The following is a 15,343-nucleotide window of genomic DNA, read 5'->3' as shown; positions in this document are numbered from 1 at the left end:
GGCTCTGGTCGCAAGATTATGTTCATCTTGGATGTTAGGGTTAGGCCTTTACTATGGGTGCTTTATCCAATTCTCTGTAAGTTAGCTGAGCACCTTCCATAGGTTAAAAAGCTGAATAGGCAAAACTGGCAGATGAGAATCTGTACTGTAACACAGCATCAGGTGACAGAAAAGGTATTGTTATAATATACTGAATAGGTGTTTTATAGTGGCCAAGACTGATTTCAGTTTGACCAGGTGCAATCTAGTAACTATCCTTAGTGGACTCAAGAGACAGTTATAGGATGGGGATAATACCCTATAGTGTGGCAAAAGAAGCCCTGACTATGATCAAGATGGGTAAATAAGACCACATTGCGTCTGCTGTAAAGGACTGTTTCGCGTGTCTTCCATATACTGCCCAAAGAGGAATTTGTTCGCAGGGGTAGCCAAGGAGCTCTACTCAGGAACAGCCAACCCTCAGGAACTACTGTAAGAAAAGTAGCAATTCACGTAGTGACCGATAATTTGCCCAGCCTTCCAAAAGGGAGATAAAAGGACTTTGGGGCCATTATTAAGCATCTTCTTGTATGCTGAAGCCTTTTTATGCTGCCGCCGCACTGTATGTGGAGTAGAAAATGCAGACCTGGGAGATGATAACAAGCATCATGTCAGTGACAACACGGGAACACTGTCTCCGGCAGCTAGTCCCCTGAAGAGCACTTCATTGCCGGACGAGGAAATAGCGCAGGAACAGACACTGGCAGTCGAACAAGACTACAGCAGTGGACAGCATCAATGCCAGGATGCGGTACCTACTTTGCTTGTTCCCGCCTGATACAGGTTCAAGGTAGGTTACTTGAACAGCTCGTCTACGAGCATTCTCCACAGAGGGAGACACTATGGCCCCCGCGGTTGGGCATTTACTCTCCTGACAATCGCAGTGGTTTTGTTGCCATTGATCCCAATTGGCGTGATGTCGAAATTTTGATCAGGGAAACATTACTCTCGCCCAGAGAGCGTGGCTGATGGCTTGGTATGCTGTAGGGACTATGTTTCCGCTCCTTATCACACAGACACTTTAGTGTAGGCCGGTTATTTTGACAATTGTCGAGTGTTGACGGACAAAAGATATACCAGCGGTGAGCGAGCCGCTATTTTGTTCGCTAGGTCAGGCTCTACCTTATTCATTATTACTTTTCTGTTCACTCTGGCTATTGGGGGCCTTGCTGACGTTGGACAGTTGTTATCTGAGTATTGGCCTTGTACAGGGCTTTGAGTTCTGATTMTGATCATCTTAACCTCATAATGACAGAATAACTTTGTCCTAGCCCCACAGCTTCCTGCGTAAATTCCTATCTTATCCTCAACCCTAGTAAACTGGTGAAATAGCTACCTGATTACGTCGGGTGTTTTATATCGGTTGCGCCGTGACAAATTTATGCATGATAGGGCATATTAGCTATCCCTGGGACCATATCTAGGAGGGCTGCTTTTTGTTTGTCCTCTTTAAATGACAAACATAGCTAAATGCTCGCTGTACTAATCCATTCGGCATCTGGGGCCGGTCAACTAGAGAAATTACTTCCGCCTGCCACCCTGCTTTTATTTAGGTATACCCTTCACTTTCCGCCATAATGTCACTAGCCATATTCATTTTACAAGGCCTTTAGTGAATCTGGCAAGCAGCCTCACAATCAATGGCTCCATTACCCACCACATTTCCGAGGGATCCCATCATGGCCTATTGGAATAAGCCTTTGTCAGTCATGGTTCGCTTTATTCAGACCAGACCTGTACGATATTCAGGCAAAACTGGATTATGGATTCCTTTGCACTTACCATCCCCAATTGCATCTCTGCCGCTTCCTTTGCCGCTGTAGTTGCTGCACTCGCTGCTGCAAACATTTCGTCCAACAGTGAGCAACAGATCTCCTGCAAGCTCTGAGGGTCGGGATTGGCCACAGGGAGGGCATAGGCGGTTTGGAGTGCAAGGAAGCAGAAGATAATAGTTTTGCTGAGCTGCATGGTGGAATATTATCTGTGTGGATTAAACTTCTTGTTTAACTTTGTCTTGGGAGGGAGCTGTGGTGTCTTGGAGAGGAGATAGTGATGAATTCTAGACATAGGAAGGGAGAGTCAGGGCTTTTTATACCTTGTGATCTTCTCCTTTAAGGAAAGGATTCCTTAGCATATTTCCGGGCAAGGCTTCTGCGCGTACAATCAGGATTTGTAATTCTGATTAGTTTACCTCTATATATTAAGGACTTTCCTCATATTACAGTGTCTTGAAATTGGGCGGAATCTAAGTTATTTTGTCCTGCCATATCTGAGTACAATGTTGGTACTACTATTTAAAGAATGTAGCTTCAAGGGGATGACTGAGGCAGGACGTAGATTAAGGGAAGGTAGGTGAGGTACTAGAATAGTTAGTACGCCACGGCCGGCCATCGCTTGTCTACGATAGGAGATAAATATAGCATTTTACAGGGAGCAATATCATCCCAGGATCTCCAAACACCCAAGCAGCCTGCAAACAAGACGGTTGTGGTATACTGTGAAATGCTCCGCAAGCTGGCTAAGCCTCAGACTAAGTATAATCATGTTCCCAGGAAAACGACTAATAATAGCGCGTCTCTAAACTTTGGGTAGGGAGGTTAACAACAGAGTGGCTGTGCTACTAGGGGTTATCTTAGCGGGGGTTAGTTATCGCGCAAGTCAGCATAGGGAATCATCTAAAAGAAGCTTCAATGCTCTATATGAAAGGCAGATTAACAGCTTGACTGCGAGGACAATTCAGTATTATTTTGGTAAAATCATCGCCACGTACTCCATCCTTCTCAATGACAGTTTGCTGTCTCCCCAGCATCCTTAGCATCAGCTCCACCGTCGCTCTCAACTCCGTCGTCTCCACGGTTGTTTCCGGCCTACATCTCTCCTACAATGTGCCTTGAATTCCTTGGCTTTCAACAAAAAAGGTGTGAGTTAATTTTTGTTCCCAATAGCCATAATCTCAGCGTCATGGCCTCAAACCCGCGGATCAAGGCTCGATGAAAACTTTGTGCATCTTGATATTGTACTCATCCAGTGTATACCAAAAGAATCTCCCAGAACCAAGCCTGTCATCAGCCCAGAAGTCAGCAATACAGTCGCCGAGAAGTTCTTCCCATGGAAGTTTCATGCCAAGAGCCTTGGCCATCACGTCGCAGTGGACTAGCAGTCGCCAACAATATGTGAGGTACTGAGCCAATTCTTTGCGATTTGATGGGTGGAACGGATCATGTGGCTCGTTCAATCGTCCTACCGGCTCATACCCAGCGAGCTCCATGACGTTCAACACCAGCTCCGCCGGCAGACCTTTCCGAAACAAGTAATCCTGAACAAGTGCCACGGCGGACAAGCCTGGCTGATGACCTGCAAATGTTTCATTCTCCAGGCTGAGGAACTCGTCGATGGGCACCTTCCCATAATGGTCGGCCCGACGAGAATAATGCCATCTATCATCCTGAAGCTTCCTATCCGCCCATCGTAGCCAGTGTGTGCTTCTGACCTCCGGATAACAGTATTCGCCTCCAAATTGGCTGTTGCCTATCCCGAAGAATTGTCGATGCGGGTATGTGCTCACTTCTGATGTCTGCCCAGTGCCCGTGCATGTTCTCAGTGTGTACTGGTAGAATTTGCTGTTGCGGTAGTCCATCGCCGCGGTTCTGCCGGAAGCGTCGTCCCATATCTCTGGAAAGCAGTAGATCGTGTTCAGACATATGTAGGCCCTGAGGGCCTTGATACATACTTGGTCCCATCCGAGGACAGGGTGCTGTGTTAGTCAGTATGTAGACTCGACATTGCCAGGACATTTTAACAAAATACGAATACATAATGACCGGAATTTGTCMCAACCAAGCACATAGAACTCACTCACATTACACTGGCATTCACTGTCACGCCACCATCGCTTTAGATTCACTCCAGGCAGAGCACACACGCGCAGAATAGTGTCTATCTCCCCATGCAGAAGTAAAGTTTTCACCACTTCGACGTTGAAGAACGCTTCACGGTTCTCATTCCAGAACTGGTAGCAAGGGCTGGAACGAGAGAATCGGAGAAATGCGGACGCCTTTCTCTCTTCGTCTGGGATGGGGATGCATTGACACACTTCTCTGTATCGGTCTACTTCGCAGATTCCACTAGGGCATCTGTGATTGAGGCCATAGCCATAGCTACGCCATCTGCGGACGGTAGGGGAAATTTTCTGAACGGTGGCTGAGTCGAGAATAAGTTCTGTCGGATCGGCTGGTTTGTATACTGAGGGGAATTTCTTGCGCTCGCATACTGAATGCTCGTCGATGGTTCGAATAAACGCTTTGACAAAGTAGGTGAGCTCTTTGCCCTGATTAGGTTTCATGGTAGGGCGGAGATTTGTGACGCTTTGGTCACCACAAGAGATTGTGCGCCAGTGGAGGTTCGAGGCCAGAAGACTCCATGGGATATTGTGTGCTTGGTGTGCCATCTTATGAAATGTTACTGCAATCAATCCAAGCGATGTCAGATTGAAGACTTTGCGCAGTCAGTACCTGCGGGGTCAGACTCTAGGTCACCTCACTAGTCGGGCCTTAGCGCAGCTTACCAGCTGGCTTCTGGGTGACAGCTGACAACAGCTCAGCAGTACCTAGACTACTATATACTACTAGACTGGTGGTGGATTGGATATGGATTGATCCGCATGATGTTTGATCCAACCCATGCGGATTATGGGTTGATCCACCACCTATCTAACCCACCCTCATATCCATGCGGGTTGGACTGCGGATAATGGATATATCCATACTAGTGATACTACCTAGTCAGGTGACCTCTAGTATTTAGATTACTACCTATTTGTCTAGTATTCTAGCCACGTCACTAGGATATCTATATATTTTATTTAATAATATAATAACTAAATATATAAATATTATATATTACCTATTATATAAGGTAAAATAGCCTTATATAGGGGGTAGGGGTGCCCCCTAAGCTTAGTATAAAAAGTGGTGCAGAGATATATATATTTTACCAACACATTCTAATCACCATCATCTAAAATATAAAATCAAGCATAACTCTAGTTTTTCTTAGTAAACCTAACATTTTCTTTTATATATAGATAGATATAATCATTCTCTATCTATTTATATAAAAATATATCCTTATCTAGGCCTAGGTTAGGCTAGATAAGCTTATTAGCTCTTAGAGGCCTTTAGTCACATCATCACATGCACCCAATGGTTTAACCCATATCCACATGGGTTGGATCAGGCCTACCTAGATCCAACCCAAACTGCGGATTGGGTGGGTTGGATATGGATTTGCGGATTGGGTCAGCCAGTCTATGTACTACTACTTTACGCATACACGTACTCTTCATATCCCTACCTAGTGCTTTACGAGCGTACAAAACTTAGTGTCATAGAGCACCATTCTAACACCTGCTGTTTCATCCCTCTTCGAAAGTTGCAGTATGCGTCTCCCTCATGCCAAGTTTGCCCTGTCTCTCATATTCCATGGATGCGACCACAGAAATGTTGCCTAATATTATTCCGCTTCTTATTGGGCGCTTCGAACATAGGACGCGACAGGGATTCTCGGTATCGTTTAGTAGTCGCCAGCCATAGCCAAATCGTTCAAGGTTGATATAGAGAAATCGAAGAGTCACACAAACAGGATGAAAGTCCATCTAAATAGATTAATATAAACTAGGATGTGCTTTTCGCCTTTTGTAACCCCATTCCGGAAAGCAGAGCAACCCAGTCGCTATTCGCACTCCAGCGGAACTTCTAAATCACATTTGTCTGAGTATGAGAATCCTCTTCCTGCTTGTCTCTTCCATCATAGTTTGTATCCTCGGATCTAAGTATCGGAGAAATCGCAGAGAAAACCAGGCAAAGGAAGGGAATTATTATAGCTCTCACGACTACTCTCCTTCCTCGGTTCCGGCACGGCCTCCCCATACAGAGTTATGAGTGCATTTTCCGTCGCTCAACTCGCCATCTACTCGGCTCTCGTATGTCCAGCATTGTATCTGGCACTGTGTCATCGTCGACGGGGGTTGTTAGGCTGGGGCTACCTGCTGGCGTTTTGTATACTGCGGATCACAGGCGGTGCCCTCTCGCTTCACAGTAGCGGCTCTGGGGCAAAGATTATTTCAAGTGTTGGAATCTCGCCCATGATGCTTGCTCTAGAAGGAATACTACATGAAGCGTGCGTTATCATCTTACTAGAACATCATGGCATTACTAATTTACCTGTACAGAAGGGCGTACCGCAGTCGAAACCTGAACAAACGTTTAGAATACGCGTTTATGGCTGTCGTCCATACGGTCGTTGCGACTGGAGTTGCCATGGTTGGCACAGGAGCCGGCGGTCTGGCAGGCAACCACCCAAAAGCGAGCGATCAGACAAATATTGAGGTTGGAATGGTCTTGCTCGAGGCATGTTGGGCAGTGTTGACCATCTCGGCTCTGTGGACATTGAAGGATTTCGGTGAGAAGACTGTTCCGGGGGTGAAGGAAGGCAAAATGGTAGCTTTTATCCTAACACGAGAGGATTCTGCGAGCCAGTGTGCGATTACCAGTGCTAATTCCCTGAATTCTAGCTCCTCCACGGCGTGCTCCTGGCGACGGTGTTTGTCGGTATCCGGGTTTTGTATGGACTGATTGCGGAGTCAACCCAGAATCAAAACCTGAATCCAGTGTCAGGCTCCTTAGCCATTCGTACTGTCCTAAGTCTTCTACCTGAGCTCGTCGCGACCTTGATCTTGCTATTCGTTGGCTTTCGTGCACGACATGTCGGTGAACATAATCGCCAAACAGTGCGGACTGGGGAGACATAAACAGAAGAACCCTGGATCGGATTGGGGGAAGAGAGACGAGAAGATGCCGAGCAACATGTTAGTTGATGCAGAATGTGGCCGCTCTAAGTGGAAGGACGACTCCGTTTTGCTTGCTTTTCTTTTTGCTTACTGGGTTGATTTTGTTGAGACTTGCTCGGCACTATGATCACTTTCAGTTAAGTGTCAAACCGATTGTACCCATCCATGTTTGTGGAGGATAGTCTCCACCGATTTGACTCATACTCTTATGAAGCCGAAGACGTAAAAGGTGCAAGTTGCAAAGAGACGATACGAGAGGCAACTATCCAGCGTAGGTAAGGATGTAATAGTAAGAGCACAATTACCAGCGTACCAGGCCCAATCGGGGAAATACTACCTTAGTATTCGGTGCTTACACCGCCTGCAAGCCGAGGCGGGGTGTGAGGAATAAATTCGGGCAGTGACATTCTTTGTCTTCTCACTCCTGTTTCCTCTAAATAACGTGCGATACGATACCAAGTCAGTCTAGGAGCCATGACTGTTTATGCTGTACCTAATAATCCCAGCAATTTACCCTGGCAGAGTGGCTCGCACTCCCCAGAACAGGGTGGATTGGCCACCGCACAAACACTTAGGGAAGCGCCAACGACTGACACCCCTCAAAATCAACGAAAGTCAGCCAGTAACCCGTGCAAGAAGATTGGTCCACGACTGGCTCACCGAAAATCGCGAAACGGATGCCAGCGATGTCGCGCTCGTAGAGTTAAGGTATGTTGAACACTTTGTATGTTCGCACCCGTCGGACTGACACCGCAAAGTGTGATGAAGCGCGTCCAGTATGCCGAGACTGTCATAGACATGGGGTCACCTGTCTTTATGACAGGCCGGAAGGTCAAGGTCCTCGCGCTCAAACCGAACCGCAACGCAGCTCCCCTCCCCCTGCCCGGTCGAAGATAGCGTTGGCTGGCAGTCACAAAGCTGCCACGGCTGGTGCGGCCACAGCATCATGCAGTTGCCTACAGTGGAAAGGTGGATATCAAGCGTACACGGAGCTCCGTCTTCTGCATCATTTCACCGTCGCAACTAGCCTCACCTTCCCTGGAGCCCATCTTCAGAGAGTTAAAGACTGCTGGTCAATCGAGGTTCCCAAACTGGCCTTTGTCTATAAACCGCTCCTGTATGCGATTTTTGCGATTTCCGCCCTGCATCTTTACAAGGTCGAATCAAATGAGATGGACTTGATCTGGATGCGGGCAGTCTATCTAGAGCGGGCTTTGCAGGACCACAGAGTGTGCGTGGGAAATATAGATGCAATGGTTGCTGATGCAGCGTGCTTTACATGCATTCTCTTACTTATCGAGGCATTTGCGTCATTACAGGATCGACCTCTTGACCCATACAGACCACCGATGGAATGGATGCAATTGGTCAGAGGCTCGGTATCAGTATTCCATGCTGCTCTTAGCGCCATTCAGGAGAGCAAGTCGGCTAAAATCTTTTCTATCATTCAATCATCGCCTTCATTGACGGACCCAAACTTTATTGTCGGCACATATGACTGCGGCCATTTCTCGTATTTGTTGTCATCGAAAGGATTTGCTGAGGGGAATGACGGACAATTACGAACCCCACAACTGGAGGTGTACGGGTCGACAGTTGCTTACATTAATTCCGTTTGGCTCGCCATAGAAGCACGGGAGCACCCGGCAATGATATGTCGACGCCTTATGGTGTTTCCTTTGATTGTTTCTCATGAATTCCTCAGGTTACTTGAGGAGATGGAGGCACGCGCTCTGGTAATTCTAGCTCATTTCTTTGCGCTTTCGGCTACGTTGGACAATATCTGGTGGGTCGGTCACAGTGCACACAGGGAAGTTCTCGCCATTGAAAAAGTGGTCAATGTCCGATGGGCGACCTCAATGTCATGGCCCCTCACTACAGTCGCATCACATTGCAGAATATGTGCACAAAGCTAATTAGGGACCCGCTCGATCACGTCCGCAATGCCCCCAATACGGGTATCTTCAAAGGCACTAATGGCCGGCTCTGCTTGAAGCTCTCACTCGCCCGTCATATATACGCGGCAAATGTGCCGAGCTTGATACCAACATCACTATTGTCTGGCTTGCCCCAAATCTCGGCCAAGGAGTCGCGACCTCTGTGACAAGGCCCTGGGACACTTTCATGGTCGAGGACATGTCCTAGATACCATTGACAAACGCCTCTGTCTTTTGCAATTGCTCTTTATCCCACCGCAGGGAAGTCAGAATTGAGCCTCTCCTTGTCGGCCGCATATTTGAACTACTTCAGCCCTCAAAAACAGCAGAGAAAGAAAACACCTATCGAGTCCAGAATACGCAGCCTGCCTCATATGAGAGCCACTTTAGAATACTCTGCAGACTACATCATCTTATCACAGGCGTCCAGGGCAAATGATCACCACCTTTCACTAAGCATTACTCTGGTCCTGCCATCAAAACTATTATTAGGCCATCACTGCCTCTGGTATACAAGCCGGTAAGAATGACCGAGATGGACTGGATTGCATTAGGACGTTGAGTACATACCAGACGAGAAGAGATAATATATTGAAATGCATCCACAACGTTAGATCCATCAACTGGCCTGTGCAAGAATCGCCCCTGAATGCGTCTTTTGCGCCCTCCTCTGATATTCAATCCTTCCCAATCCCGATACAATGATAGCGTCGAGTACATGCAGTGGTGGCTCTCCCCAGATTGTTAACGTACCCAGCTTCTTGAGCGACCACGAGGCATTATCAAACGTTGCCAGGGTCTGGTCCCTCTGATCGACAAGCTTGAGGTTACTTGTCATTGCGCCGTCTCGTTTCCAGGTCCACTGCGTATTGGCAAAAAACACCTCGTAGGAGCTAGACAAGAATCCACATTTCTTCATGGCAATGTACTGCKCCGTGAGGGAAACTTCGATCTCGGATTTGAAATGATGGAACGATGCATGGCCGATGATTTGCTCGGGAATTCCAGGTGCTGGGCGGGATATGGTCATGTGTGGCTTAGAACTGGAACKGTAGACATTGTAAAGGCGAGTTTGCTTGTCAGAGTCGAGAATCTCTAAGCGTCCATGGTTGGATCGGTGGTAGATATGTAGAGGCCGTGGGCCAACGGGCTGGTCTTGCATGATGAGTGTCTTGTATAGGCGAGGCAGTAGCGACAAGGCAGTTGATCGAATGGCCAGTCCAAGGTTTTAACACATCGCATCTACTTGGTGTGAATGAAGAGGAGATCGAGCTTTCAGCCGAAGAACTCCAGCCCGTGTTGATTAAATATGCCATGGTATGCCCGCCATATCATCCCTACTGGAAGATCACCAGTCTTGGCATGCACAAAAATGCCCCGAAACGGCAAGTGCTTGGCCTCATCAGGCCCAATTTTTAAGCTTTTCCGAGAACGGGAACTAAATTTACTGAAGGGTCAACGGATTGACCGTACTGTCTGTTTATTGCCTTGGCGGGCATGGTTATTATACGTCAGCCGTCTCGGAAGGAGATGTCCCTATGAGAAACGAAATAGGTGATAATTGGTGATGCATACCTGATGTCTGATAGGTGCTCTGTCGATGCTTGAATCATGGTGGGGCAATTGTGGCTGAGTGATGGATGACCAGTTAATTGTTATGATGGAGTCTGGACGGGGTGTCGTTGTGAGGTCCGCGGCCCTTTAGGCTGCTTCGATAATATGCGCCTGAGATGTGCATAGATGCGATTCGCGTCATTCAGCTGCCAACCGGGTCCAAGCGCGCATCCAGCCGGATACCGTAGGACGCAAGGACATCTCGGGCTCGGCCCTCGGCCTCGGGGACGGGCTTGCTCGATATCCGAAGCTGGGATATATTGCTCGCTCGCTCCGTACAGTTCTCTCGCCTCCCCTCTTCTCACTACTACTGCTCCCCCCTACTCCAGGAAAATCCTTTGCAACAGCGTTACAGGAAGAGCTCAAATGCATTCCCCTTACACCTACTGCAACCCAGCGCCCTCTTTCGCCGGTCGAGGCCGTCGGTTTTATCGCCAGAACTACGTCCGCGGCCTCAACCCTCGCGCTGGCGGCATAGGGGGTCTGGTCAAAGTCGCCCTTGTCGGAACGGCCACTTACTTTGTCTGCAAAAAGATCTACCAGTAAGTCTCTGTTTGCTTTCCTCAGTGATGTCCGCCTTGTTGAACTTGGCTCTGACTGCTGTTTGCTTCATAATAGTGCTGGTGCCCACAGCAATAATAATGGGCGGCCTTCGCAATAACCGCCAACCAATCCAATTACCGGGGCCGGAGGATTGGGATTCCCAGATGATGCATTCGCAGAGATAAGGTGTCTGATGTTTGCGGGCTTTGTTCTCTTCAACGGGTTTTGCCTATGTTAAAAATAGTCTATTGGGGGGGGTGGGGGGGTTTCTCATTGATAGTCTCTTGCTATCATGCGGTTTGGATGAGATTCCTTGCGAATACTAAGAGAAAATTACGTTCTTACCCCTAAAAGTGCTTTAGGCTCACAGTAGTAAGATCCCATCGGAAACGGACGGACTACCCAGAGAACTATAGAGAATTCTCAAACTGAGAGCCTTAGCGACTATGATGGTCAGACCTTGGTCAAATTTCTTTCCTTCTKATTCATATCTTAACATCCACATATCTGAATTCGATTTCTGGCCCATCCTGCAGCGAATGGAGACTGTACCGTACAAAGACAGCCATCAAGGTCAACTTGAACAACACATCCGCTAAATGCTTCCCAAGACATCGTCCACTCGCCGCCCCAACACCAAACCGCATAAACCCGTATCGAGGCTTCGAGGGCGGAATATCCCGGAACCGTTCTGGGCGATAAGTGTCGCCGTCTTTACCCCAGGTAGCTGGGTCCGCGTTCAGGCGTTTGGCGTCTATCACGACGGGGCATCTTGCGGGAACGCGGTAACCCCCAATCTCTTTAGGGACAGCCGTGCACTCGGGGAGAGAGAATGCTGCGACATAGTAATTAGATTAGAAAGTTGTATTCATTGACAATGAAAATGAGAGGAAATAGACTGACCGAAAGCCGGCGACAAGCGCATAGCCTCCATCAAGGCGTAGTTTAGAAGTGTATCTTGTTTTGAGAGATATTTTCCGGTGTGGATATTAGTATTTCTGTTAGTATCGGTGTCCGGGGTGTGGTTGCAACTCTGAATATGCGCTTCAATTTCCCCTCGAAGCTTCTGTTGAAAAGCCGTGTTGACAGCTAGATGCTCGAACAGAGTGTTGAGGACCGCGGAGCTGACGTCGACGTTGGCGAAGAGAATCTCGTCTAGGGTGTGTAGGAACTGGGCGAATCAGCGCGTCAATCGTATATCAAGGGATGGGCACCTCCTGAGGATGGATCGTACGCACCTCCTCATGTTTCAAATCACCCTTTTCAACACCGCGATATATCCTCTCGGCAGGACAGACCTGCGATGCCTCTCGAGCAGACTGAATGATCCCAAGATTGAACTCCCTCCACCTAAAACGGAATTCTTCCATTCGTTTGGCGGCTTTACGGTCAAACCAACAGCCTAGCCTTGTCGCCAGTCGTTTGTTGGCGATCACATCATGCAGGATGACTTCGTGGAGGACATTTAGTTCCAATAAGGCAGATAAACGCTATTAGCAGCCAAGCCAGCCATCAGCCAAAGGCCCATAGAATGTGAAGGTGACGCTAAAACGAGAGAGAGGGAGGATGTAGGTACGCTACCTCCTCATCAAAAACCTCCCCATACACAAACTCCGCCGCAAGCCGGAGCGGCAAAAACCGACAGGGCTTCCTGATCTCCAGTGCAAACCCTTTCTCCGTTCCTGTTCCTTGCAGTGGTAGATTATCAAGCCATCGGTTGATGGTCTCGCTGAGTTGCGGGATCGCTTGTCGAGCGGTTTGAAACGAGAACTCGGGGTCGAAGTAGCGACGGATCATCGACCATCTTTCCCCTGCTATTGCTCCGACTGCATGCCCGAGAATACTGGAATTATTCCACGGCGGAACCCATGAGTGTAAGGTGCGAAGGGGACTTGGAGAGTGGTGACTTACCCGCTAAAGTACATTCCCATGTTCAGATATGGTGGCTTAGGATGATCTGAGAGACCTGTATTAGTACCCTACCCGATCTAAGGGAGCTGTCTGGGGCTTCAGGGTGCCAGCGGAGGCATACGCTTAGTATCGCCCTTGTAGAAGTCATAGATGTGCTCTGGCTTGGTCACCACCAGCTCTCTTGCTCGGCCATTGCGGATGATGTACGGCTCGCCTCCGGCGAGAGCCTTGCCCTGATCGGAGAGCTGCTGGCTGATGGATATTTCTTAGCTGGGTCCTCCCATTTGTTGGGCGAGGTCGACCGCGAGATCGGATAGGGTCTTACCTGAAAGCGAACTTTGACACGCGGGCGTCTCCAGGAAGCTCGCAGATTTGCCTGCCGTGTTGGTTGGTGATTCTGTTTGCTCGGTGCCCTGCGCGAATTTTGAGTACGAGCAGGACAAATAATATAAAGACAAACAACTTGAGGACCTGAGCACTGGCCGTCAGCCTCTGGTTCTCTAGATCGGATACCTGCGTCAGAGTATTGACGAAACTCATTTTGCAAAGGAAGGCACGCAGATAGGTACATGTCTAGCGATAGAAAACTCCAGCCGGGAATGCTTATACCTAAAGGTGCTCAGCCGGCAGGGTTGATCTTGGATGTAACTGCGGATCCCCGCAATAAACCGAATCGTCCACCATTTTCCGGGCCATAGTGGACATGTGCAGGGAAGGGTGAGATGGACTCGGGAAATTGAAAGCCTAGTGTTGGGGGCGATGAGCAATTTTCCGAGTTTCCCGCCCCGAGAGCGCAGAGTCGGACTAGGTGTTGGTATACTAAGGCAAGCTGGAGGCAGCTTTATCAGCCTCCAGCTTCAGTGGGACTCCTCTATACTTATGAAACTTGCTTACTTTTACTTCAGATTCGGGCCACAATGAATCCTTCCAAGCAACAAACCGCCCTAAAAATCACCCCAGAAGGACGCATTGCCGCAGTCCCATCCTCATTCCCATCCCTCCAAAATGACGAACTGCTCGTCCGCGTCATAAGCATCGCGTTGAACCCCTTCGACGCCAAATCTGCCGAATTGTCACCCACCGTCGGCGCGACTCTGGGCTGCGATTTCGCAGGCGATGTTGTCGCAGCAGGCTCCGACACCAACAAACTCAACTTCAGAATCGGCGACCGAGTTTGCGGCTGCGTCTTCGGCAATAATCCAAATCGATTGGATAATGGCGCATTTGCAGAGTACGTTGCTGTCTCGGCGGATCTACTGTTTAGGGTTCCTGAGAATATGAGCTACAATGAAGCTGCGACGTTGGGCGTAGGGCTGGTGACTGTAGGGATGTCGCTATATCACTGTTTAAAATTACCCATGGAGGCTGAGCCGGCTGGCAAGTCGCCGTATGTTCTGGTGTACGGGGGCTCAACAGCGACTGGGACGCTTGCGATCCAGATACTTACACGGTAGGCAGCCCAATATGATGATCGTGATATCTGCAAGCACGGGAGAAAGAGGTAAAAAGACCATTCGAACATTACTAACCCATCTCCACTGCAGCTCTGGCTACACTCCGATAACAACCTGTTCCCCCCATAACTTTAACCTGGTCAAATCCCTCGGCGCAATCGCAGCCTTCGACTACCGCTCCCCAACCTGCGGGCGTCAAATCAGAGATTACTCTTCCGGCACCCTCTGCTACGCTCTCGACTGCATAACAGATACACGGTCGATGTCCGTCTGCTATGAGGCCATCGGGCCCTCCGGCGGTCGGTACCTAAGTCTCGATCCGTTCCCCATCCGGGGGCATACGCGGCGAAGTGTGAAGCCGAACTGGGTGCTTAGTCTGACGATGTACAACCAGCCGATTCCGTGGAAGAGGCCGTTTAAGAGGGATGCCTGCCCGCAAGACCGGGAGTTTGCGAAGAGGTGGTTCCAGATCGCTCAGAAGATTATTGATGCGGGTGGGATTAGGCCGCATATGTCCGAAGTGAGGGTTGGCGGATGGAATGCTGTACCGGAGGGTTTGGCTCTGCTGCAGAGAGGAGAGGTTTCGGGAAAGAAACTTGTGTATGAGGTGGCGAGACATTAGGGTGGAAGAGCTATGCTATGTTATTTGATTACGGAGTGTGACTTTGATTAGATTGATTATAGCAATTCATGTCTTACCTCGAATTGGTAGAAACACCATGATTATCTATGCTCTTCATGGAGGTATGAATGATTAGGTGGATGTTCTACAACACCAGCGTAGCGAGCGGAGGTATACCCTCGTCTACGTCCCGGTATACATGGTATGCAGTATACCTACAGAGCACTCTGAGCCATCAAAAGGCCTACAACTAGGATAAGCCATGATGTGTCTGAATGTCCAATGAGCGTATTTCCCGAGCATAGCGGATGAAGCGTCCATACTCCAAAACCCGAGGGCAAACGGGGCAGTGTGCGTGAATATTCCGAGCGGAGAA

General features: G+C 48.8%; 8 protein-coding genes across 8 annotated transcripts; 4 read left to right on the top strand and 4 right to left on the bottom strand.

Moving 5' to 3' along the window:
- Positions 1-1,648: 1,648 nt before the first annotated feature.
- Positions 1,649-2,007, bottom strand: Asppvi_010148 (uncharacterized protein; the record flags this gene model as incomplete). Its single annotated transcript, XM_043305994.1, has 2 exons — positions 1,649-1,723; positions 1,822-2,007. The coding sequence occupies 2 exons, from the start codon at positions 2,005-2,007 to the stop codon at positions 1,649-1,651; spliced, it is 261 nt and encodes an 86-aa protein (XP_043161929.1).
- Positions 2,008-3,019: 1,012 nt separating this feature from the next.
- Positions 3,020-4,486, bottom strand: Asppvi_010147 (uncharacterized protein; the record flags this gene model as incomplete). The annotated part of the gene is made up of 2 exons (XM_043305993.1): positions 3,020-3,793; positions 3,899-4,486. The coding sequence occupies 2 exons, from the start codon at positions 4,484-4,486 to the stop codon at positions 3,020-3,022; spliced, it is 1,362 nt and encodes a 453-aa protein (XP_043161928.1).
- Positions 4,487-5,974: 1,488 nt separating this feature from the next.
- On the top strand, positions 5,975-6,847 carry Asppvi_010146 (uncharacterized protein; the record flags this gene model as incomplete). The annotated part of the gene is made up of 3 exons (XM_043305992.1): positions 5,975-6,216; positions 6,269-6,536; positions 6,611-6,847. The coding sequence occupies 3 exons, from the start codon at positions 5,975-5,977 to the stop codon at positions 6,845-6,847; spliced, it is 747 nt and encodes a 248-aa protein (XP_043161927.1).
- A 513-nt stretch (positions 6,848-7,360) lies between these two features.
- Asppvi_010145 (uncharacterized protein) lies at positions 7,361-7,783 on the top strand (the record flags this gene model as incomplete). Its single annotated transcript, XM_043305991.1, has 2 exons — positions 7,361-7,594; positions 7,664-7,783. 2 exons carry the CDS (start codon positions 7,361-7,363, stop codon positions 7,781-7,783), a joined length of 354 nt encoding a protein of 117 aa, XP_043161926.1.
- Positions 7,784-9,442: 1,659 nt separating this feature from the next.
- Positions 9,443-9,742, bottom strand: Asppvi_010144 (uncharacterized protein; the record flags this gene model as incomplete). The annotated part of the gene is made up of 1 exon (XM_043305990.1): positions 9,443-9,742. The coding sequence occupies one exon, from the start codon at positions 9,740-9,742 to the stop codon at positions 9,443-9,445; it is 300 nt and encodes a 99-aa protein (XP_043161925.1).
- A 741-nt stretch (positions 9,743-10,483) lies between these two features.
- Asppvi_010143 (uncharacterized protein) lies at positions 10,484-10,915 on the top strand (the record flags this gene model as incomplete). The annotated part of the gene is made up of 2 exons (XM_043305989.1): positions 10,484-10,512; positions 10,564-10,915. The coding sequence occupies 2 exons, from the start codon at positions 10,484-10,486 to the stop codon at positions 10,913-10,915; spliced, it is 381 nt and encodes a 126-aa protein (XP_043161924.1).
- Positions 10,916-11,465: 550 nt separating this feature from the next.
- On the bottom strand, positions 11,466-13,431 carry Asppvi_010142 (cytochrome P450; the record flags this gene model as incomplete). Its single annotated transcript, XM_043305988.1, has 7 exons — positions 11,466-11,815; positions 11,884-12,151; positions 12,219-12,470; positions 12,562-12,823; positions 12,892-12,937; positions 13,013-13,143; positions 13,217-13,431. 7 exons carry the CDS (start codon positions 13,429-13,431, stop codon positions 11,466-11,468), a joined length of 1,524 nt encoding a protein of 507 aa, XP_043161923.1.
- A 377-nt stretch (positions 13,432-13,808) lies between these two features.
- Asppvi_010141 (zinc-binding alcohol dehydrogenase family protein) lies at positions 13,809-14,967 on the top strand (the record flags this gene model as incomplete). The annotated part of the gene is made up of 2 exons (XM_043305987.1): positions 13,809-14,341; positions 14,436-14,967. The coding sequence occupies 2 exons, from the start codon at positions 13,809-13,811 to the stop codon at positions 14,965-14,967; spliced, it is 1,065 nt and encodes a 354-aa protein (XP_043161922.1).
- Between the last annotated feature and the right edge of the window lie 376 nt (positions 14,968-15,343).

Source organism: Aspergillus pseudoviridinutans, assembly GCF_018340605.1.
Source record: "Aspergillus pseudoviridinutans IFM 55266 DNA, scaffold_8, whole genome shotgun sequence".
Taxonomy (NCBI): domain Eukaryota; kingdom Fungi; phylum Ascomycota; class Eurotiomycetes; order Eurotiales; family Aspergillaceae; genus Aspergillus; species Aspergillus pseudoviridinutans.
Note: the sequence above shows the minus strand (reverse complement) of the source record. Positions and strands in the feature narration are given on the sequence as shown.